We start from the raw sequence: 25,755 nt of genomic DNA, 5'->3' as shown, positions 1-25,755 counted from the left end.
TTTCCGGGACCGCCTTCTGCCGCACGAATCCCAGCGACCAGTTAGGTCCCACAGAGTGGGCCTTCTCCGGGTCCCGTCAACTAAACAATGCCATTTGGCAGGACCCAGGGGAAGAGCCTTCTCTGTGGCGGCCCCGGCCCTCTGGAACCAACTCCCCCCAGAGATTAGAATAGCCCCCACCTTCCTTGCCTTTTGTAAACTCCTTAAAACCCACCTCTGCCGTCAGGCATGGGGGAACTGAGATATTCTTTCCCCCTAGGCTTTTACAATTTATGCATGGTATGTGTATATGTATGATTGCTTTTATAACAAGGGTTTTTAGCTGTTTTTAATATTGGATTGTCACATGCTGTTTTTACCACTGTTGTTAGCCGTCCCGAGTTCACAGAGAAGGGCGGCATACAAATCCAATAAATAAATAAATTTGTATGTCTCCCCCCCCCCCTTAGCAGCTGAAAATCTTTGTTGATTTTCAGCTCCTAAAGTGGAGATATGGCATTTATGTACAGTAAGGTAGAGTAACGTACAAGTAAAGAAAATGGGGTGCCTCAGAAGGATGGGGGAAGCCCAGTATAGGACATGCTCATGTGCTTTCACTCAGGGCTGATGAATTCTTTTTGCCTTTCAGAAGATTTTCAACTACTGAGTGGAGAAATAGCCATGCATGGCTTGCACAAGATCTCCCAGGGTCTCCTCCATGCCATGGTCCATACATGGGATTCCATCCACTTAACCACTTGCACAACTGCTTATTGACTGCAACCAGCTGTGCCTAGATTGTGCTTGTTAACTAAGCAGTCACATGGGGACATACTTAATTATTGTTTTGTTCAATGACTGAGATTCTGGTGCCAATTATGATCCTTAAGAAAGGATTGCAGCATCCATCCATCCATAATAGACAATAGATACATATACTCATTGAAGGGCTACCAAACTTTTTACTACCACGCTATGGGTATGGCTTATGCAGGAAACTCTGCATTTTCTTTCAACAACTTTCAGTGCAAATTGGGTGCTCTGGAGTGGAGCTCCATTTTCACTACCCCACTGCATCCCCCCCTCCGGGCAGTAGCCCACCCCTGCATATACTTATACATATTTTTTTAAGTTACCACAGGTATCTTCAAGCTTTTCTCAAAAACCCAAAAAGTTGAGACAAGAACACAAACTCTGTGCCTCCTTCCTCCAATCTTGATGTCCCCTAGCATCTGAAGAGTTCATTGAGAATGGATTCCTGTGCAACAGGGTCCCCTGTTGTGGAAATATGGCACTACATCCAGCCAAATGCAGTCAAACTTTCTCTGACAATTGGAGGCCAGTTCATCATTAATTCTATACTTATACTAACAAATGCCTGAAGACATTTACTGGAACTCCCAAGAATAGCTTTATGGAGAACAATAGCTCGCTTCCTGTATTATTCAATGTATGGGGAAGCCAAGGGATTAAATTATAAGGGGGAGGGACAGACCTTTGGCATTGCCCCAACATACTTCCATTTCCTTGCTTTCATTCTTAGCTTCTATGTGTTGAAGGAGTTTGGAGAGACATCTTTCTGTATTAGTAGGCAATCTTTCAATTGTACTGTCTATTAAACTGGCATGTGGGTTAATGTATCCGTTGTGTATAAAGTGGGAATCCAAAAATCTTTTGCCCCTGTGAAATCATTTTAAAAGGAAAACAGGGACTTCAAGAAAATAACAGATTTGAACAATAATGCAGCAACACTACAATGCTATCACAGAAAATTGAAACGGGGAGCTTACAATATATATATATTTTTAAATGCCCAATTCATATTTCAGTAGCAAGGTAAAACTATTACTCTGAATAAAGCATTTACTCTACATTACTCTTAAACCACATTAGCTTCATAGCATTAACTTGCTTTATGGGTTCAGCTGATCATGACCTATAAAATGTTACGCAGAACTGCTTTAAATATCCACCAACACCATGCACGGGATTGAGAGCACAAGGCAGTGTTTTATGAAGCGGGGGAAAGTGTCCCCTTATGAAAAACTAGCACATACTCTTATGTCATTGATATAAACAGGGTATGCATGTTAAATAATGTATAAAACTGGCAATGTTTTTCTAAGCAACAGCAAGGCAGACTTAGTTTATTTTAGTTCCTGTTCTTTTCCAACAGAAATGCACGTACACAAAGACAAACATGTTCAAATATGAAAGTCATGTGCAAGAAAGCTGAGAATCCCCTTTTGTTCTCTGTTACTGAACAAATTCTGTGTTTTTTAGGGGAACGATATATGCTTGGAATTACTTTTTGAGCAATGTTACCCAACATTTCTGGCAATTATGATTTCATTAATTAAAACCAGAACCACAGAAACATGCTATTGTTCTTACATTTGTTCCTTACAAAATTGGCATTTCAGCCATTTTTATAGCACAAAATGTCATCAGAAGTTATTAATTCAGCACTACATGGGTTGTAAAAATGTAAAATTCATTTTTTAAATATACCTGTTCAAAATTAACAGCAAAGGCCTAATGGAACTCCCAAGACCAGGCTAGGACATTTTAAACAACAGAAATTATCCCTGCTACTTTTTATTAGAAGATGATGGCATGCATTCACAGTATTTATTCAGCATTTCCTACCTACCCATAAACTTGTGTTTATGGGAGGAAAAGAGAGTCAGAATTATGAAAGCAAGGTGATAACCAAAACTCATTCCTTTTCTAGATGCATCACACCTTACTAGGCACACCCAAAAGAGAACATAAGCAGCACCACTGAAAAGAGGCTAGTCCTGAATAAAGCAATTTTACACAAGTTCTTAGGAAGCATTTCATTTTTACTGGTCATTCCATGTTAAGTTGTCTGATTTCAGAAAAGTGCCCACGTGGACCATCACAAATTTTGATGAAATTTAGTGGGAATATGCACACACATCCCCAATGAACATTAATAAATGTTATGTTTTCCGATGCAGTACTTGCGGAGATATAGTCATATACATGCAATAGCCCATACAACAGCCTTCAACAGTATGAGTCTGAGGTTTCAGCAACTTTAAGACATAATATCTCCAGCAATATTTTGTTGAGAGAGACAAAATCTGGCCATCTTGTACAACTCTTTGTGCTCTATTAAACAAAATAATGAAACATTCTCATGAGCGATCTAGATAATTTGGAACAAAGTTGGCCAAAAATGACTGCAGTATGAGAAACAAGTAAAATTTGGCTTCTTTTATCTCTGGAAAGAAACATATGAGAAACATAAAACTGTTGACCAGAAGTGTGGTGGTGAGACAGGCTGAAAAAAGCGAAGCTCCAACGAGTTTCATGGAAAAACTAGCCTGTGGGGGGAGTCTTCAGAGCAGAACCATGTCAATTCAGTAAAACAGTAGAGGTGATGTGCTGGTGCCTGGAGGCTTTGAGGGTCTGGATGGGTATTAACAGGCTCAAGCTCAACCCCGGCAAGATGGCATGGCTGTGGGTTTTTCTTCCCAGAGACAATTCCATCTGTCCCTCCATCACCCTGGTGTGTGTGTGTGTGTGTGTGTGGGAACTCTTGACCCCCCCAGGTCCGCAACTTGCGAGTCCTCCTTGATCCACTGCTGAGCCTAGAACAACATCTCTCAGCTGTGGCAAGGGAGATGTTTGCACAGGTCCGCTTGATGCACCAGTTGCGGCCCTATTTGGACAGGGAGTCTTTTCTCACAGTCACTCATGCCCTCATCACCTTGTGGCTTGATTACTGCAATGCTCTCTACACGGGGCTATCTTTAAAGAATGTTCAGAAACTGCAACTAGTCCAAAATGCAGCTGCACAAGCCAGTATAACTATCAGTCCGTGAGCTGCATTGGCTATCGATTGGTCTCTGAATGCAATTTAAAGTATTGGTTATTACCTAGAAAGCCCTACATGGCTTAGGACCAGATTACTTATGGGATCATCTTCTACTTCATACATCCCAGCAGCCGGTCAGATCCCACAGAGTTGGCCTTCTTTAGGTCCCGTCAGCCAAGCAATTTTACCTGGCAGTGCCTAGGGGAAGGGCCTTCTTTGTGGCATCTCTGGTTCTTTGGAATCAACTCCCACCAGAGATTTGCACCGCCCCCATCTTCCTGGCTTTTCAAAAGATTTTAAAAATACAGTGATCCCTCGATTAGCACGGTCTCGATTAGTGCGAAACGCTACAACACGGTTTTTCAAAAAATATTAATTAAAAAATAAGTCCGCGGGTTTTTTTCTACACCACGGTTTTTCCCACCCGATGACGTCATACGTCATCACCAAGAGTCACTTCTCTGTCTCTTTCCTGTCATTCTCTGCTTCAATCATTTTCTCATTTCTCTTTTTTTCTCACCTTTTTTCTATCATTTCTCTCTCTCTTTCTCTCCCTGTTGCCGGCGTGGTATATGAGAGAGAAAGAGAGAGGCAGAGGTCGGGCGCATTACCGGGAGGTGGAGGCGGCGTGGGGACGCTGGGTGCCGGGGACACCGAGGAGGGGGTGGACGTGGCCTCTCAGCTGCAGAGCCGAACAAGGGCGGAGGCAACGGCGGAGTCCGGCGCTGGGGCCATGCGGGGCCGCTCATCCAGGGGGGCGTGGACTGGCAAGTCGCCCTCCTTTCTCTCTCTTTCTCTCTCTTATACCACACCGGTAACAGGGAGAGAAAGAGAGAGAGCGGAGGGCACCTTGCCGGTCCACGCCCCCCTAGATGAGCGGCTCCGCATGGCCCCAGCGCCGCCCAGGCAAAGGGGAAACCCCAAGATCGCTTGCCGCTTGCCGCTTGCCGTATTGCAGCGAAGGAGGCGAAGCAAGGCTCCAAGCTGCAATACGGCAAGCGGCAAGCGATCTTGGGGTTTCCCCTTTGCCTGGGCGGCGGGAAGACCAAGGGAAGGTTCCTTCAGCCGCCCAACACCTGATCCGCTCCGCAGCGCGGCAGCAGGGAAGAGCCGAAGATGGGGTTTCCCATTTGCCTGGGCAACGGGGAAACCCCATCTTCGGCTCCTCGCTGCTTCCGCGCTGCGGAGCAGATCAGCTGTTGGGCGGCTGAAGGAACCTTCCCTTGGTCTTCCCCACCGCCCACACACAAACTCCACCATCTGCGCATGTGTGGCCATGAAAAAAATGGCGCGCATGCGCAGATGGTGTTTTTTACTTCCGCACCACTATAACACGGAAATCGATTAGCGCGGGAGGTCTTGGAACGTAACCCCCGCGCTAATCGAGGGATCACTGTACACTTCTGCCAGCAGGCCTGGGGCCGTTGATTATCGGCATTCTGCTCCAGCTGATTGCATGAAAGTTTGATTGTGATTGGATGAATCGGGATTGAATGGTTTTAACTGTCAAGGGTTTTAGATTAGATGTTATGTTTCGGTTTCTCACATTTTGTATTTGATTTTATCTCGCAAGCCACCCTGAGTTCACTGGAGAAAGGCGGTCTAGAAATACAAACAAACAAACCAACAAACCATCCTGAAGGGATGATGAAAAAGAAGAGGCATCTCAGGTGACTCAGAAAAGCAGGCAAATTCCTCGAGCAATCAGAGACAGCTCTTCGGATCAGCAATGGTAATTATTAAATGACCGCTACAAAGCTGGGACAACTGGACCAAGTTTAGGTGCAGTAGTGGTAAATGGACAAAGTGCCCTTACTGGGTAGAAAGGGGCAATTTTTAAATCTGGATTTTTAAAGAATTTCCCTAAGGTGAAATAGTGGCTAATTGGCACTTGAAAACTGTCAAAGAAAAAAAACACACAGACTGAAACTTTAAAGCCCAAGAAGATCCCTTTCACTTAGGACACAATTTATATTTAGAGAAATAAAAAAAAACAGAAGGAAGAAATCGGTGAGAAAGCCTTTTGTTTTCTTGCATTGAAAGCTATTATTGGATTTTTTTTTTACAATCAACTAGAAGCATAATGTGAATTGGAGAGTGCCATCTATTGGTGAGAGGAAAATATTGCAATAATTGTAACAACCTGTGGATTATAAAAGAGAAAATGCAGCTGTCTGACCTTGGCTGGAAAAAGATAAGAGGAAAGCCTGAGAAATTTTAAGGTGTTCTACTTTGTCTAGATTAAATAGTTTTTAATGTTAGGGAGAAGGATAAACAATCTTGAAATTTGATTGGATTGGACTATTATTTGAATTGTAGATAATAAAAATTGAATAAAATTAGAAAAAGACTGCAACTAGTCCTATGGCAGCTCCAGCGCACATGTGCACACTAGCCTGCTGATTTTTGGCTTTACAGAAGGCCGTTTTGCCTTCCGGAAGCTTCAGGGAATTTTCCCTGAAGCCCCAGAGTGCAAAAAACCAGCCAACAAGCAAACCAGAAGTCCGTTTTTCCGAACTCCCTGTTTGCCCATTTGGATATGAGTGAGGCTTATAAGCATGCACAAGGGGATTATGCGCATGTGCAGGGGCAGCGTAGAGAGGTGCACATGCATGGGGGGAGGGAATGGGTGTGGCCATGTGTGTGAATGCTAGCATACAAGCACACACTCTTTTGGCACGTCAACAAAAAAAGGTTCACCATTGCTGACCTAATATTTCATCTTCATTTATTCCTTTAGTGAATCAGTACTATTTAATATATGATTTTCTACAGGTTTCCTATATACGGACAGCTTTAATCATTTCACATAGGTACCACATTATTCCAAATTGCACAACTATCACATAATATATAAAATACCGCAATGGAAACTTCAGAGCAATTTGACCTCAGGGTTATTTGGCTAACTCTGCTTCATGAGATCCAGTGCAGTTAATTATACATTTTTGATGTTAATAATGTCTGTCAGTTTCAAGCATAAATTGTCTTTGATTAATATTTAAACTGTGTTTGAATAAAAATAATTGTGGTTATATTTCCTATTCAGCAGCTATTATGGCTTACTAGAGGCCTCTTTAGGAAAAAGAGCAAGCTAAATGGCTCAGCTGTCCTTACTACAGGAAGCTTAAGATCACTTTTCATCAGTGTATCAACCAGGACTGTAATATAATTATAACTATCCTATGATTGGGATGCGTATGTGAAGTGTTTATGCACTACTAGGCACAATTACTGTGTGCTATTATTGTCTTATTATTTGGTATAATAAATATAAAAAAACCCACAATTCATGTATCTGAGCTCCAGTAGCATTGTTAGGGAAAGAAGGATGTGTTTTGATAAGCTGAAATAAATCAACAAAAAGTAGTGATAATGGTAGCATTTCTTTTAAAAAAATCATTCTAAAATGTACTTAGTACCCAATGGACTCAGTAGTCTCAGTTCCAAAATTCAGCAGCTGGGTTGAATAGAAAGATGAAGGGAAGAGAGGAATTAGATTTGTTATGGAACCAATATAGTCCCTCAGGAGTCTTGAGGTTTGGCACAAAATCCAATCTGCAATTTAAAGCTCTTATTTTCCAAGTATTTCAAATTAATATACTGCTAATTCATACAAGTATCAGAGCTGTACATTCTGTACTGTTAAGACAAGTGTCTTTCATAAGCAGATATTTGGTCATTTGAAGGCCTTAGAATAAACAGAAACTGTTTTACTATATCACAACTGAACATAGTACAATTGAGTCGACAATATTGTGGCCCATCAGTGAATTTATCATTTATCTATGCAAATGATAAAAATTTACATAGGATAAATAATAAAAGGACAAATTATTTTCCTATGGTAAAATAAAAGGATAAATTATTTTTCTATGGTAAAGCAAGTTGTAACTCAGTGTAAATTGATATGACTGTGTGTAGAACGATATGACTCAGAAGCTAAATTATTGGATGAAACATATTACAATAGGAGATAATGGGAAAGCATTAGTCCAGGGCTATGAAGATCCTGATTCAAATCCTGACTTGCATGAAATTCATTGGATGGTTCTGAGGCTGTTGTCATTTTCCAACCGACCTCACTGAGCTTTTCAGAAAATAAAAAGATTAGGACCAATCATGTAAATGGTTTCAGTTCCTGGAAGAAAAAGTAGACTATATAAATTTAATAAATAATATCATAAAGATATGTCCTTTAAAAGATAATAGCCATTGATCTACTTTCAAGAGTGAGTATGTATGTATGTATGTATGTATGTATGTATGTATGTATGTATTTATTTATTTATTTATTTATTTAGTCCAATACATAATACACATTGAAGAGAAAGATATGTAATAATATAAGTAAAGAAAAGAATAGAAGAAAAGATATAAAAGTATAGGTGAACATATTTGAAAGGGAGAAAATAAATGAGATAAGGAGAGACAATTGGACAGGGGACGGAAGGCACACTGGTGCACTTATACACGCCCCTTACTGACCTCTAAGGAACCTGGAGAGGTCAATCGTGGAGAGTCTAAGGGAAAAATGTTTGGGGTTAGGTGTTGACACTACTGAGTCAGGTAATGAGTTCCACGCTTCAACAACTCGGTTGCTGAAATCATATTTTTTACAGTCAAGTTTGGAGCGGTTAATATTAAGTTTGAATCTGTTGCGTGCTCTTGTGTTGATGCGATTGAAGCTGAAATAGTCATTGACAGGTAGAACGTTGCAGCATATGATCTTGTGGGCAATACTTAGATCGTGTTTTAGGTGACGTAGTTCTAAGCTTTCTAGACCTAGGATTGATAGTCTGCTTTCGTAGGGTATTCTGTTTCGGGTGGAGGAGAGAAGGGCTCTTCTGGTGAAGTATCTTGTTAAGAAAGTCAGAAGATTCAAATACAATTGTCACTGTTTCTGGTAAGCTTGTTAGTGACAACCCTGAGGTAAATTTAGGTTAAAAAAGCACTGAAACTCTCACATTATACTTGGGAACTAATTGTTAAAATATAATTCAGTTATATATGACTCCTTGGTCAACTATAATCACCATCATTCCTTTCTCCTAAAGAATTCATATGCAACCAATATTAAAAACTAACCATAAATAGAAAACACTTTGCAAACACCACATCAAACTACAAATGTACTGTCTGAGATGACCATGGAGAAAGAATGACTGTGTTTCTGCATCCACTTTGATGTAACCTGAAGCCAGTTCTACATAAAAGAATGCTTAAAAGAACCCGTCTGGCTCTAATAATCATGTACAGTAGAGGTTTGTCAAGTATCTCTCAGATTCTGATAGTGAAGACCGTTGACGTACCAAAAGAAAATAATGGTCTGATATTTGAGATCAGTAATTCACAATTATATCTTTTGTGTTCATTCATCCAGAAGTATGCTAGTTCAAATTAGTATCTTATATGTGACAATCAATACAATCAGTTTTGAAGCAAAGAAAGGACAAAAAGTTATAAAAAAACACAGAGGGAAAAGAAAGACAGACAATTTCAGACTGTTGTTGACTCATAAGACACATTTCCTACAGACATGGTTTTTAAAAATATATATAACACCTATTTTGATCCACAACAGATGCAACTGCCATCTTGAAAACTCTTGCTTCTAAAAAGTCAGTTGAATCCTGATAACCTGATTTCTTTACAAGAAATGGAAGAGGGGAATGGGGTAAAATTCTCCCATGAGAGCCAATCTCATGCCTGTCAATCGTCGGAGAGCCAATCGCGAAGGGAGTGCAAGGCTCCGCCCACTCATCCCGACTCCACCATTTGGATTCTTTTACCTTCTGCGCATGCACAGAACACTTTGCATGTGCACAGAGGGTAAAAGAAACCAAATGGCAGCGTCCGGGCATGTGGGTGGAGCCTCATGCTCCCTTCACGACTGGCTCTCTGGTGACTGATAGGCACAAATGAATCAGGAGCATTTCATGTCTGATAAAAATCCATGTAAAAAGTGCAATCTTATAGTTTCAGTATACTTTACTGAACCAGTTTTTCTGCACTGTCACAAAGTGATGTAACCAAGATGCTGCAATATGATTCCAAAGAGGGTACCCTGTTGTGTGTTAATTTGTATGGCTGGCCCCAGTTGAGTTTTAAGATGGGAAGCCATAGAAAACTTTTTAAGTAAATAAACAAGGATGCCATCTTCTCATAATTTGTTCAGCAAACTTGAGATTCAAGGGACGAAAGTAACCAAGAACTGATGAGATTAATCAGATAAGATGGGCGATTTCCTGATCCAACCTTCCAATTCTATGATCATCAATGAAAGACTTTCCTTTTATTCTTTATCTTTAGAAAAAAAGAAGGACAGCCTTGTTTTCACTTGAAAGGAATCTCATCTGATAAACCTGCACTTTAAAAAAAGAAGGTTGACAAGGAAGGAAATGCATGTAAACGACACTCGAATAGGATCTGGGTCAGAAAAGTAATTTAGTTTTGTGGAGTTTTTTCCTATCCATATGTCAATCATTTCGGGAAAAGCTATTAAAACATCATTTGGTGCAAGTTATTTGTTTCTTAGAGGACATTGTCAGCTTCTGAGGAAAAGAGTGGGTGGGAGGGAGAGGGAGAGGGAGAGGGAGAGAGGAAGATTTTCAATGAAGTTCTAAGAATTTTAAATAGACTGTCTGCTAACCTAGAAATAGAAAGGTCAGAGTGCAAACAGTTCCTGTCTTGAGCTTTGACAGGCACAGCTGTGTTCTTCGACGAATGAATGACTGACATAATGAAAGGAAGGGGATGCCCTGCAGTTTGAGAATGTAATGTGGTGTCCAGTTGTTAATACTAGCATAAGACACTTAATAAACTAGCTTGGTATCCTCATATATGAAACATACTTTCATACTGATATTTCACTTGTAAAAGCACACTGTCTCTGATGATGGTCATTTCTCTACTAGCAACTTAAAATCATTGATCTACTGCTCTGTCAAAATAATAGTAATGAGGATATCATTACTTCCAAGGATGCCTGGGTGATGCCATGAAAATACTAATACTAATCGGCAAATGGTTTGTATATTCCTTTTAAGCATTTGTAGTATAATGAAATTGAAAGGATAATAGCAAATAAATTGTCACCGAAATAATGATAGTAAACAACAGTAGATTTAAAACCTTGCTTTCAAGTAACAATTACAACACTAAAGTTTGACCATATGTCTTGTTAAAAGGGATACTGAATTATTGGAGAGCAATTCCCTTTTAAAAAATCAGAGAGGGAGGGAAGGAGAAAGAAAGCTAAGTGCATTACCAGTCTGGACTGATCTAAAGTAAATCAGAACGGAAATCATTGGAATGTTTTTGCTTTAAGAAAATACAGAGGGATGAATTATTTTAAATTTACCTGTATATATCTTTCTTTTTTAAAAGCCAAAAAACTAGCACTATTGTTACACTGATTTAGATATTGATTTGATAAATCGTTTCTCAGTTTAATGGAGTAACATGAAAAGAGATTTCTGAGATTAAAATTCTAATGAAAATTAAACTCCTAAGAAATTACTAGAAAAGTCTGGATCTTGGTATGAAATATTTATTCATTCAATGATTTTTTTCCCACTCTTTGAAGTGAGACTGCAATTTCCTATGGATTTGGCCAATCAAAGCAATATATTAAAGCATAACATTACGTTTTTAAACATGTGAAGGTACTTTCATTGTAGCGGTAAAGAATGTGAAAGTTTTGTGGTCAATTTCAATTAATGTTTAGCAAGTATTCCCAAAGGGAAATCAACACAAGAGGGAAGGAAAACAAGTGGAATATTCTGGGGATCTGCCTGATGCCTTCTTTATCATGTCAAGCACTGTTCGTATGGAAAGCAGACTTAAAAGTGGATGTTTCCACTGGGAGCCTCTAGGCTGGAGTTGCAGCACAATTCAGTTCTTATCCCAGATAAGTGGAAGCCTTACAGCAAACCTGAGGGGTACTGGGTATCAGTTAAAAAAGGTGGGAAAAGAAGGCAGAAGAAGGCAGAAAAAAAGCCAGCTTCCACTGCACCACCTACATAAGTGGCATGCCCCAAGCCACCCTCATACTTTGCTCCCTGCACTTCTTCCATTTGCAAAGTATCACCTATGCAAACCAAGAACCATACTACACATATTTTTATGCTTATTGGATTTGCAAATAAAATGGACTTACAAACAGACTTTTGGAAGATAACTTCATAAGTAGGGGATTAGAGCTCTCTCTCTCTCTCTCTGTGTATGTAAATGTAAATTTATATATACGTAAATATCAAGAATTGTCCTAAAAATGCAAATTCCATGTGTATTTATAAGTGAAGAAGCAACAGCCATTGCGTTGTCCGAAATGTTTAAAATGTATTAAAAACTACTAAAATGGACTTTCATTAGTCCTAACGAAAGTTTAGTTACTTTTAGTAGTTTTTAATAAATTTTTAACGTTCCGGAGATCGCAATGGCTGTTGCCTCTTCATTCATTCATTCATTTATTGAATACAGACACACACGCGCGCGCACACACAAACACAGGTACCTCTACTTAAGAACGCCTCTACTTAAGAACTTTTCTAGATAAGAACCGGGTGTTCAAGATTTTTTTTGCCTCTTCTTAGGAACCATTTTCTACTTAAGAACCCGAGCCCAGAAAATTTTCCCAGGAAATTTGAGAGCAGCATGAAGGCCTGGCCAGTTTCCTGCCATTTCCCCTTTAATCCTGGCCATCTCGGGCTTTTCTGGCGCTTAAGGAGGCTTTGGGAGTCCAGAGCGAACGAAGCATTTTCCTTTCTCTGGGTGCTTGGAGAGAGAATAAACCTCTGCCAGCGCCCAGAGAAAAGAAACGTTCCCTTCGCTCTGGGCAGCCAAGGAGTCACCACAGCAAAGGAAAGGCGCCGGCTACAAAGCAAGGGAGCGAGAGGGGAGCCCTTCAGCATGGGAAGGCAGAGGCAGCAGGAAGCAGCATCTAGTGTATGGGAGCCAGTGTATGGGAGGCAGCCTCGCGCCGGGTATATTGGAGGTGCGTGCTCCTTCTCGCCGCCTCAGTCCCTCTTTTTTTTTTAAGCTTTCAAATTTTGGATTTTTTTGATTCCCCTCACCTCGCCTTCTTCCTTCGGCAGCAACTCTCCTCCTCCTCTTCTTCCTCCTTCTCCTCCCACCCAAATTCTGAGCTTTTCTTTCTTTCCTAATGGATTTGCAAGCATTATTTGCTTTTACATTGATTCCTATGGGAAAAATAGCTTCTTCTTAAAAATGTTTCTACTTCAGAACCTGGTCACAGAACGAATAAAGTTCTTAAGTAGAGGTACCACTCTGTGTGTGTGTGCGTGTATGTATGTATGTATATGTAATAAAATAATGTATATAATATATAATTAATATACTGTATATATATATGTGTATATATGTGTGTGTGTGTGTGTGTGTGTGTGTGTATATATAGATAGATAGATAGATAGATAGATAGATAGATAGATAGATAGATAGATAGATAGATAGATAGATTGTTCTGAGTTCGGGTTTTGCCCTGTGTAATGTTTTGCATGTCTATGCGACGTTTCGGCGAAATCACATTCACCATCATCAGGCTGAAGTTCCAATCTTTGTGTTGTTGTAAAAATGGAATGTTAGCAACTGTCATTTCTTCCTAGTATATAGTGTGGGGGTGGAGATTTGTTTTGAATGTAGCAAATAGATTGGGTGATTATGTTTCAGTGATCTGATTGGTTGGTGTAATCATAGTTATTAGAAGGAATGACATGGAGATTTTTATGAAGTGTTTTGTTTAAGGCTGATTTCCAAATATAAAATTCTAAAATCATAATTATTAGAAGGATTGACATGCTGATTATTATGAAGTGTTTTTTTTGTTTAAGATTGGAACTTCAGCCTGATGATGGTGAATGTGATTTCGCTTCCTTTTCTCCCTCCCTCCCTCCCTAAATAGAGCTTAGGAAAAAAAAACAGTCAATCTTGGTAACAGCAGAGTAGATTTTTCTTCCTGAAATGGGGAGATCTCATTGGAGTTTCTTAACATATTTATATCTGTAATTAAACCTTTGCCACAGTATTATTTTTTACTAATATATTTTAATCACTTCTATTACCTTTGTGTCATAATTTTGTAGGCATCAGGGAGGAAACATTCAGTGTTCTCCATCTGGAAAGGGTCAGCATCACAGATCTTGTCATCTGTCCGTCCATAATTAGCACTCTCTATCATAATGACATCACTGCCTGGACACCGAAGATCAATGGAGTAGCCCTCACAGGACAGTTCTCTCCTTACCAAACCAAATGGTAGTGCTGCTCGGCTAAAACCTATTTAAAAAACAATAAAAAAGAAATATATATATTGTTAAAAATATATTTTTAAATTATTCCCTCACAAATAAGTTAAAAAGATAACTTTAAAATACACCTTGGTAAACATGAGAACATTTTTAGACATTCCAGAAAATGTTCACAGCCCACCCTGGATTGTCCATGTAGAGGGATGGGAATATTCATATAATAGAACAGCTTGTTCACATCCCTCTTGAATCACAAGTTAAATGTAGCCATTATTCTGAATGCATCATTTTATAAATAAACACATGGTTGAAATTTGTTCTTTAAAAAATAAATTATGAACTTCAGAGATTACAGGAAACATCCAGCAGATTTCAGGGTCCAAACAAGTCAAACTCTGAAAGAACAATGAGTGGAATTTTTACACTAAGTTTGCAGTGGCGGCTGAGTGGCTGGGTCATTTTTTGGCCATCAGGTTTACAACATACTTCCAGCCAGGACCTTTGCTTAATGAGCCCTAGTTTGTGTTCTAACTAATTAAATTATTTTTAACAGATGTTTATGATTGGCTTTCTTCATCCTGGGTCAGCCCTTGCATTGACTTCACTTTAAACTCAAGCACTATGTCAGAAGTATTATTTATTTTCCATGCTCTCTCCCGTTCCTAGCCTACTGCTGAACTCAGGGCAGCCTGAGAAGTTTACACAGCAAGGCTATGTTCTCTGCCTCAAAATAACAGAAAAAAGTAGGGCATCTGCTTGTTGACCCCCCCCCCTCCTAAAAAAAACAATAAAACGTTACAGGCTTATTAAACTGGATAATTTAAAACCAATGTGTTCTCCTCAATTCCTCAGTTTCTTTTGTTCACTATGTTCCTTTCATCTGAGATCTGATGCATCGGCGTGTGGGACTTGTGTGTGCAGTAGCTTAATGCTGAATGAGGTGGGGTTTTTTGAGCTACGTGTTAATGTTGTTTAAATTCTTTTGCTTTCGTGCAAACTATTGTATTCTCACAATAAATCTAATTATAAAATGGTTCCGTGGCAAATGTTCAACCTGCAGCTCCAACAATAGGCAGAGAGTTGAAAACCTGGTCTGTAAACCATTTTTCATACTGATTACCCAAACATATTATTTCGGTCCTGATTTATTTATCATAAATTATCCTCTGTGGCCTGTAATGACTGGAAGTAGCATGTATTCTAGCCTGCATACTTAACCACTCAAAGTGGTTTTTAAACCATGGCAAGAAGCCATGTTCAGGATTCTCAGTGGATGTGAATATGTCACCCAACCATTTTACATTAAGTGTGATACGTGAGCAGACAAATTGGGATTTCCATCTTTATTGGATGCTGTGAATGCTTGACGAGCAGAAAAACTACCTTGTGATCAGCTGTCTGCATTTCATACTTCTGTAAGGCCAGAATACAGTGATACCTTGTCTTACAAACTTAATTGGTTCCGGGACGAGGTTCTTAAGGTGAAAAGTTTGTAAGACGAAGCAATGTTTCCCATAGGAATCAATGGAAAAGTGATTAATGCGTGCAAGCCCAAAATTCACCCCTTTTGCCAGCCGAAGCACCCGTTTTTGCACTGCTGGGATTCCCCTGAGGCTCCCCTCCATGGGAAACCCCACCTCTGGAATGCTGCAGGAGAATCCCAGCAGGGAGATTCTGTGGCCAGAGAAGTGCCCGTTTTTGCGCTGCTGGATTCCCCTGCTGGGATTCCCCTGTAGCATCACAAAAACACGGAAGTCCGGAGGTGGGGTTTCCCATGGAGGGGAGCCTCATGGGAATCCCAGCAGTGGGAAAATGGGTGCTTTTCTGGCAACGGAAGTTTAGAGGTGGGGCATCCCAACGGTGGCCGTGGGTTTGTAAGGTGAAAATAGTTTGTAAGAAGAGGCAAAAAAATCTTAAACCCTGGGTTTGTATCTCAAAAAGTTTGTATGGTGAGGTGTTTGTAAGATGAGGTATCACTGTATTTGTCACAAGGAATGAACCTATTTGAACCGCCTCCAATTCTGTGAGGGCAGAATTCAAGAGTTATGTTGAGCCAGAAGAAGAAGCTCCTTGCGAAGGCGGCACTCCGCTTTTTTTTTTTTTACAAGGACGGCACTGGGGACATGTAACAAAATACAGAAGACATTCCAAGCATGTACAAAACACACAGCTCTTTCACTGGTAAAGCATCACAGCAGTTGCACTTAAAATCAAGGCTTTTTATTTCCACAACAGGAGATTTCAACTTTGACTCAATATTAAGCTCAGCACTTTTCTTCTGATTGTATTTACCCTCTAACAGCTGCAAGTTGCTGCCAGCTACTCTGCCAGCCTGGAATACCATTTTCTTATACACACAACTGAGTTAGCAACAGCTCTGTGCCTGACTGATAGCATGTGCTAACTGGGAAATACAACTGACACAGACGGAAAACCTTTATGGAAAACAGGTGGGAGTATAACACAGGTCCCACAGCCTGGGTATCTGAAGAAGAAGCCTCATCATTGCATTTAACTTTGTCTTATTTCTCTTCATTGCGTGGAGGAGGTATAGGAGATATGACGATAAAGAGAAACAGTACCTCAGTAGAATGTGAGTGTGTATGTGTGTGTGTGTAGACTCGAAAACTGCCTAGACAAGTCCTTCAAGATATTTCAGCAAAGTGGTTTGGAAGTGGTTTGCCATTCCTCCTTCCTATATCTGAAAGACAGGTACTATCTCAAAGTCACCCAGCTAGCCTAAAATGGGAGTAGAATTCATGTACTCAGTTTCTCGTTTGGCCTTGACCACTTCACCAAACTGGTGCTCACCTTAGTACAGTGGTTCTCAACCTGGGGGTTGGGACTCCTTTGGAGGAGGGGGGCAAACAACCTTTACACAGGGTCACCTAAGACTATGGGAAAAGACAAATTTCCCATGCCGTTAGGAACTAAAGCTTCTATTTTGGCACCTTGCAACATATTTTTACAATCCAACCAATCAGGCGTTTACAATCGGGGTGCCCTTCTGACCTTTCTGCCAACCAGCTTAAAGTTCTGTTGGGGGAATTGGCGCTAGACTTGTGGTTGAGGGTCACCACAACATGAGGAACGGTATTAAGGGGTTGCAGCATTAGAAAGGTTGAGAACCACTGTAATTACCATATACAGGTAGTCTTATGACCACAATTGAGCCAGCAACATTTATGTTGTTAAGTGAGACACTTGTTAAGTCTTGCTCCATATTACAACCTTTCTTACAACCCTTATTACAACCTTGTCAGAAGGGCTGTAAAAGGTGAACACCGTGATCTTGGGGCATAGCAACCTTCATAAGTATGAACCAGTTGCCAAGTATCTGAATTTTGATCACATGAAAATGGTGATGTTTCAAAGGTCGTAACTGTGAAAAATGGTCATAAGTCACTTTTTACAGTCCTGCTGTAATGTTGAACGGTCACTAAATGAACTGCTGTAGGTCGAGGACTATCTGTATAAATTTTCATCTGAAATACAGCAATGTCTGAAACAGGACAACTACCAGTTTTTCCCAATCTGCTAGCTTTCACATAATGTTGCATATGCTGGCATGCAATGACTAAATTGTAATCTCACACATCTATAGTGCACTAAGCAACAGACACCACAGGAATTCAGGAAATGCTAGTTTATTGCTGCGTAGTAAGAGAAATTCTGAAATCCAGCCCCAAATCCTCACTGTCCTTTTTAAAGACAACACGATCTAGATAGGACAGTTTTTTCTCACACTTTTTACTTCCCTCAATATTCAGTAACTGTTTTTCCTCTCCCACCACTTTCTCAAGGCTAGAACTAACTTCCTGAATAATGACAGAAGAATAAAATCTATCTTCTTTCTTGCCTAATATTAACCATTTCAACAGTAGATCTCTTTACAAGCTTTTCTGTAAAATCTAAAATAAGAACAATTCTAAATACTACAATCCAAATTTCCTTATAGGAAATATAAGAAATATATCTAAGTAGAAAGCTTTGGGTGCTTTGTCTGAATTTTTTTTGTATTTGTTGTGGAAATCAGAATTATATTTCTCTCTCTCTCTCTCTCTTTCTCTCTCTCTCTCTCACACACACAGAGTATATCAGAATAGTATTTCAACTGAGGTTGCCAGGACTATAGAATTCAAAACCAGACAAAGTATCAGCAAAACCATGGCAACATGCTTTAATATTAAGGGACACCATAATCACTGAATCGTGAAACACTTTTTCTACGAAAGTAGTTCAGCTGTATTTCTAAACCATGGGAATGAACGAACGCCAAGAAAATATGCATTAATAATTAAAAACAGAAGGAATATTCTTGGGTTTGGTGGCTGAGAAGGATAGATTTATAGTGCAGAGGAAAAAACATTATACATTGCTGTCATCTAGATTTCTACAGTCTCTTCTCAACAATTCAGAAGAGGCAGTGGGAATGCAGTTTACATGCTGGGTACTTATGCAGAAGTATCATAGTAAAAAACCAAACCAAAAAACCCCCAGATGGGAACACAGAGATTTTTTTTTTAAGAGATTATCCTTCAACTTAGATTGGTTTATATTTTGGACTGCTGCTAAAAATAATAGGTTAAAGCCTTGGTGAATTCCCAACAGAAGTCACACAAACTTCCGGTTAGGTCCGGTTTTTTGCCATCTACAGGATCCGGAGGCTTTCCTAAATCCTGGAGAAGGTGAAAATGACCTCCTCCATCCTCCAGAAGACTGAAAATCAGCTGACCAGCGTGCACATCAGTGCCTGAACTGACATAGGGCAACGTCTCACGTTCCGTCAGACATGGTTTCGTATGCCAGAGGCTTGCCATCACAGGCCTAAGTCTAGATCTTACTCCTGTTTTCTGCATCATTGCAAAGTCTAGATTTTGGGCCTGCATGAAACTGCCCTAAATTTTGTTCCTAAAACTCATTAACCTCCCCCCCCCCCCCCCCAGGACTGTTTCTTGGAACACATCAGTGAAAAATATATTTTTGTTGCACATTTGCAATATATAAATTTCCTCTTATCAAACATGGAAACTTAAACATGTGATACTTTGTATTTGCAATACCTAGCAATGTGAGAAAAGACCTCTCCTTCTGAATACATGCAGAAGCTACCCAGTGCTTTAACTGATCATTCAAAGGAGCTCCTTTTTGCTTATTGAATATGAAGAAGCGAGTTGAGTTGAAATAACAAAGTATGGTACTTCTCAAAAAGTGCTTTAACACTTTAGAGTGCTTTACTCAATGTATGGTCAAAATGAAGGCTTTCCTTTCCAGCTGTGCACCACCCAATTTCAGTTGTGAGTAGAGAACAATCGAAATATATTGCTGTCATTAATGCTGAGATGACAAGCCATCCATTCAGATTCCCTGTACTGTAATTTACTAATGAACCTGTCCTTCAGAAATGATCTTGAAGTGTGGTTTCAGCAGTACTATGGAGATAACTCACTTCAAAAAGGGATTTTAAAGCAGAAGTGCTATGATAATTAGAATGCACTGTAAAACAACTCAAACATGTGTAATGATGTTAAAAAGCTGCTTGGCATCTAGTTAGAAGATGACTGTACAGCTCATTCTTTTTAAGGATGAGAAGAAAAAGGAAATCCTAGAATTTTGGATGATCAGAAGACAGCTGCATGCAATAAATAAACAAACTTGTGAAAGGGAATTAGTTCTGGCTTGTCTAAAACAAGGTGGAACATTTTTTTCCCATTTCAGTAAGCTATATTAATGTAACGATCTATAATACAGATATGTAAGATTACACAGATATGCATAGCAATATGTGCTTTTCAGGAAAAAAAACATATAGCCATGAAAATTGGGTTAATTTGAATGGTGTAATTCACAGGTGTCAATTTGCACATCAGTGAGAAATAGATTTCAACTGCACACTTGCAACAAATAATTCCCTCTTCCCAATCAAAGTTGGAAACATAAACCTGTGGTTCTTTGTATTTGCAATAGGTAGCAATTTGTTACACAGTGGCACCTACACATTTAATTATTCCAGGATTCACTCTTGGTTATCTTTGGGACATTTTGCTCCTGGTAGAATCTGCTTATCTTATTTCAACCCATGAAAGATCTTGTAATTCACCCTCTCCTGCATCACATCATCTTTAGAAAATAATTTAACAAGCATGTATTCATTAAATTTTATTTTTCATTAATACTTTTGTGAATTTCTGCTTATTTTATTTATGTAAGTTGCCAAAAGTCTTATGATTGGGAGCAGAATTAAATTATACAAATACATTAAAATCACTTGCAGTTATGAAACTAAAACTGCTCTGTGGTAAAACTAAGAACAAAAGTATTTTCCAGAAAATCTTCTATTTGGTACAAAATAAAAATCTATGTCATTTCAATGCAAACAGGGATGTCCTTGGTAAGCATAAACACAGCTTCTTATTCATCTGTACTTTATTTTTTTTAAGAAGAGGTTTTATCAAATTTGAGAAAAGGGAAGCTGGTTGAGAAAAAATAATGATGAAAACACTCACCATTTAACTATAAACCAGTTTCCAGAGCAAACATTGCTTGTTTTACACATTTTTCTTGTAAAATAGGGGAGATTTTGCAAGATTTTTTTAAAAATATATAAACCAATTCTCTATGCTTATATCAGAAATTCATACTTCATTTTGCTGAAAATCTTTATAAAGATTTTATATGTGCTTAATATAAACTTTTTTTCCCGGCCCATTTTTATTTCATAACATAAAGTGTTAAAATTGTTTGCAGAGATTTAGCAAACAGCATGCTTTGTTAGATTCATTATCCATAACATTATTTAACTGTATTTCTGCGGTGAAGATATACCAGAGTTAACAATGTTCTACAGTAATCAAGATATTAAAATAACAGTATATACCCTTGACTATTTAAATTGCAAATTGCTACCATGGGATCTGGGGTGGGGGGGAGAGACTTTCAGTGTTTTTAATTTATCCCCAAGCAAACAAATAAAAGAGACTGTGACATTTCAATTTACATTAATATTGTTTGGGTAAAAGCATCAATATGTATATATTTATTTCCTTTACATGGTTCCAAGAAATTGTATAAAAATTCTCAAGCATAACATTCATAAAAACACCTAGATATTTCTAGCTGGAATAAAATGTTGTTTAAAATAAAATTTGCTGGTTTTGTAGAAAAGTCATCTTGTAAATGTGAATTTGTCAATATCTTTTTGATACTCTATTGATTCTTCTTGTTTAATAGATGCAGTGTTTTGATATTTTGTATTAATTATATTATGGTAGTATATATTAGTAGTAAATAAGTGAGTATTGACAAGTTTTAAAATATAAGGTAGGTTTTCTTTTTTTGGTCTGTATTTTTCTACCTTCTCTGGTTTCATTTAATTGTTTGAATGTTTAAATATATTCAGAAGTTTTGTGTTTTATTATAATTTTGTAAATTGTATAAAAAGGAATAGACATTTTTTATGTTATTAATCAATCTAAACATCCTACAGAAAATTCAGTACACTAATACTCATCACCTGAATTACATCTAGTATTTACCACTCTGAATTCAGAACAAGGAATACATGCACATTCATATATGAGTTCTATTATTAAAATCCTTATGATTTATTCATTCTACATTAAAGCAAAAATCTTAATTTAAAAATAGTTTAATAAGTACTACTTCTAACACAGACACTGAGCAACTTCAACTCAATCTCTAGCTCACTGTCCAGTCCTCATTAGAACTAACGAGAATTTTAATTCCATTCCAATGAGGATAACAATGTTGACAAAGTACAAAATTAAGTCTCCATCTTATTTGTTAACGGATCAGAATGTTACAATTTTTTAAAAAATGAAATGAGTATTGTACTTTCTCATATGCATGAAATGTATTACAAAAATGCAGACTAGGCATATACAGTATACATACAGAACATGTATACATTGCATACAGTAAAAACACAATCTCATTCACATTCTTATAAAGCAATAAGGCTGTCTAATATATGCAGAAAATGGAAAAAATTATCAAGAAGCAAATAAAGTTTTAAAGCTCAACTGTTTGTTTTCCTATGAAAATAGCTAACTTGGCCTTTCCATTGTAAATATCATCACATGCTACAGTTTTTCTGCAAGCATCAGTGGATCTAAGAGGAATATACTAAGACAATTAAGAACAAATGTATTGCACACGCGTGCGCACACACACACACACACACACACAAAAGGTTGATACAGTTAAGTTTAAACAGGCTTAAATGACAGGCACAATGTTATGAAAATGCATGTGTAATTTTCCACTTATGTTTTATTCCTTATAAGTCTGGATACAGTCCTCTTTTTCAATTTGCAAGACTAATTCAGAACAAACAGATGTGTCTAGTTGTACAGAACTGTAAAACAAGTTTATTTATTTTTTTACATCTAGTCATGCTACAATTTTACACATATTAATATAATATCCCGTCTGGGTTAATACTGAAGTATGTTGTAAAATGTTTCTTTTGCTGTTTTAGAAGCTTCAAAGCTGTTCAAAATACAGTAGTTAGGTTATCAGCTAGCACTTTGACATCATGTTTATGTGTGTATGTTTCTCCCATGAATTTGGCTATTTAACAAAGTAAATCAAGTGGAAACTTTCTATGCCTGTCAGATTCTTGGTGGTGGTTTTACATTCAATAATGATTAACAATTTTGTGTAGTTTATATGAAAAGTTGCTAGTTTCATAATGCTGGTATTGATTTTAAAACTTTGAACAGTTATTGTGTTTATCTTTAAAATTACAAGATTACATGGATTTTGTTAAAATAAACAGCTGGATATAAATACATAAATGTGTTGCTATATGGAATGTGACAATCTTGTGCTTTCTACCTATGTAAACATGTATACATAAACATGTTTTCAAATGTATGTAGGTAAGAACATGCAAAATCAAAAGAATATATTGCCTACCCAGCCACATAAGGTTCTTGACAGCAATAAATGGAAGTGCAACCTCCCTCCAATGAAAATGCTGAATTTTTTTCTATTTATGTTTCGTGGTTCTTGTAATATTTGCTTTTCAAAATTTTCACAAGGCGGGGAGATAATACATGCTTTAAATAAACGTGCTAGGCATGTATAAAAGGCTGTTCTGAATTATGAAGCAGAACAGATTGTCTCATGACAGATTAGAGATGGGCAACATTCTTACAGATGCACTTTGCAAAAATCTGGAAGACGGATAATAGAAGATGGCAGTCGGTAAAGCTAAATTTTCTGGGAGAATGGAGGCAGGACAATGGGTCCCACTGTATACATGCACTTCATTTTAAGCCTAAGTGGAGGCTTCCGTATATTTTATTATTTTATGCACCCCGCCACCACCAAAAAGTGAAAACATGTCTTTTTATTTTCATCCACTTGCTGCCAAAATTCAGCTCTGGAATTTCTGAAAGTGGCAAAAGAGGGAGTTCAGGGGCCACAGGCAATGCAATAAATTGTCCGTGATGTTTTATGATTCAATAGGCCATGACAGGAGGGTGAAATGCAGATTGGTGTTTAGCATCTCAAAAAACTTTTCTGGATGTTTGTCAGAAAGCTCACATATCTTTTCTGAACATGCTATTTGTCCAGAAGGAAAAGGTTCTCATTTCAAGAAGGAAGTATATCACCAAAACAAAAGAAGTTGTATCTGTGTGCTGAATTATGAGTCAATAGAATTTCCTGCTGCATTACAACAGAAGTTCTAGGAGAGCAAAAACAAAACTACACATTTTAGAGATTCTAGAAGTGTTTATTGATTGGTGTTGCACAATAAATCCTTTTCTTTTAAATTCTCAATACAATCCCTCTTGGTTTGAATGAATGACCAACATAAGGTCATTCATGATAAATGGAGGAAGAAAACAGAACCAAAAAAAAAAAGGTCTCTAAGAGACATTAATTCAAACAACCGCTGCCGAGTTCATAAACTAACAAAGGGGGAAAAACGCCTTTGTTTCCTGGCTTGGTAAACCAAATTTGCAACAAAGCAGTTTGACACATGAGCTTTGGAGAGTGGGGGGAGATTATGTTTTTTACAGGGAGGTGGAAATGTCTATTTGCCTCTTTTCTAAATAGGGTTGATTCTATGGCATCCAGATTTTTTTTTCTTTTGCTTAAAAAAAAAATCTGTTTAGAAAACATCAAAAGCATTTTATTACTTCTCACGGTTTAAAGATTGTTGAGCCCTAAAGATATGAAAGCAAAATAGTCTACTAATGCTAAGTAGTCATTTTTTTTATTGAGTGAGTTTTACAGTATATCTGAATGTTTAATTCTGTTGTTTGGCAACACTTGAGAAAATATTGCAGTAGCGATAAAATATTCTAGTAAATTAATACCTGTGAATTCACTAAATTCAGTCAGGGTTTCTTTCAGGTAACTAGATATCAACATATTAAATTTATTCATAATGTATTTGACCCAGTTCACTTTGTCTAGCTAACCAGTATTCTCATTTGAACACATTCTGCATAAAAGTTGGAAGTTTGTGATGCCAGGCTTGTATCTCTTCTGAAGAAAAGAAGGTTCAAGTTTGTTTTTTTATTAGTAAATGTTTTCACTTTTTGTTAATTTTGAAATTTTATTTATTTATTTATATTTTTAATTATAAAATTTGTCTCTGCTCTTGTATCAAATGACTCTGGGCAGTTTACAACATAAAAAATATTTAAAACATTTGATATAAAATAAAAAAATGGTAAAATAAATCATTAACAGGAGGGAACCTGATATATGGGGAGGGGGAGAAGGATAGTTTTTAATTGGTCAACTACTTCCAGGATGAAGGTCCCCCACTTGGTCACCAAGCAATCTGGCAGAATCAAATCTTGAGGCTCTTATGAAAAATCAGAATGATAGGAGACAATCTCATGTCAGGTTTTAGCATGTTCCAGAGGGCAGGAGTCATGGCAGGGAAGGCTCTTCTCATGGATCCTGCCAGCCAAAATTCCTTGACGGATGGGATTGGAGTATGTCCCTCCTGCCAGCATGGGTGGAACAGGCCAATCCCATCCGGGTGAGATACTTCCTCAAGTAGGCTGGACTCTTGTCATGCAGAGCTTTAAGGGCAATTTTTTAAATGTATTATAAACTTCAGGATGTGAATGGAGTGTAGTGTATAAATATTCCTGTTTATACTGTATTAATAGATTCATCCTGATAATATTTCAGGGTCTACTCTGACTTTTTAGGACCCATTTCATAATACTATCAATATAAAAATGCCCATCTGCTGCAAGTAATAATAATAATAACACAACAACAACAGAAACCCCTATCAACCATTAGCATTGTTAGTGGCATCTGTGATACATTTTTGAATGTTGAACTCAATTGACTGAGTTTCATGTTTAATAAATAAATTATTATTGTTGTTGTTGTTGTTGTTATTATTATTATTATTATTATACTAAATACAGCTTATCAATCTCATTTGCTGTGTATTACTGTTTTTGTGAATAAAATTATAATGAAGGTGATAATAATGATAACGATAATAATGATAATAATAATAAGTAGCAGCAGCAGCAGCAGGGGGGAGGGGGAGGACTTTTCTAAATCCAGTTTAAACAACAACAAAAATGATTGGACTTATTTCAGAGTGGCAACCTTTTAGTATCAGCATATCTTCTTTTTCCAGAGCAG

At 37.9% G+C, this 25,755-nt stretch overlaps 1 protein-coding gene across 22 annotated transcripts in view; it reads right to left on the bottom strand.

Annotated features, from left to right (window-relative positions):
- The window catches only part of ADGRL2 (adhesion G protein-coupled receptor L2), a 312,721-nt gene that overhangs the window by 99,688 nt on the left and 187,278 nt on the right, over positions 1–25,755 (bottom strand). For all 22 annotated transcript variants that reach the window (XM_070746224.1, XM_070746215.1, XM_070746219.1 and 19 more), the window contains exon 3: positions 13,912–14,125. In XM_070746224.1, the coding sequence (XP_070602325.1) occupies positions 13,912–14,125 (214 nt within the window). The remainder of the gene's footprint in view (positions 1–13,911; positions 14,126–25,755) is intronic.

The sequence above is a fragment of the Erythrolamprus reginae genome, chromosome 3 (assembly GCF_031021105.1).
Source record: "Erythrolamprus reginae isolate rEryReg1 chromosome 3, rEryReg1.hap1, whole genome shotgun sequence".
NCBI lineage: Eukaryota > Metazoa > Chordata > Lepidosauria > Squamata > Dipsadidae > Erythrolamprus > Erythrolamprus reginae.
Note: the sequence above shows the minus strand (reverse complement) of the source record. Positions and strands in the feature narration are given on the sequence as shown.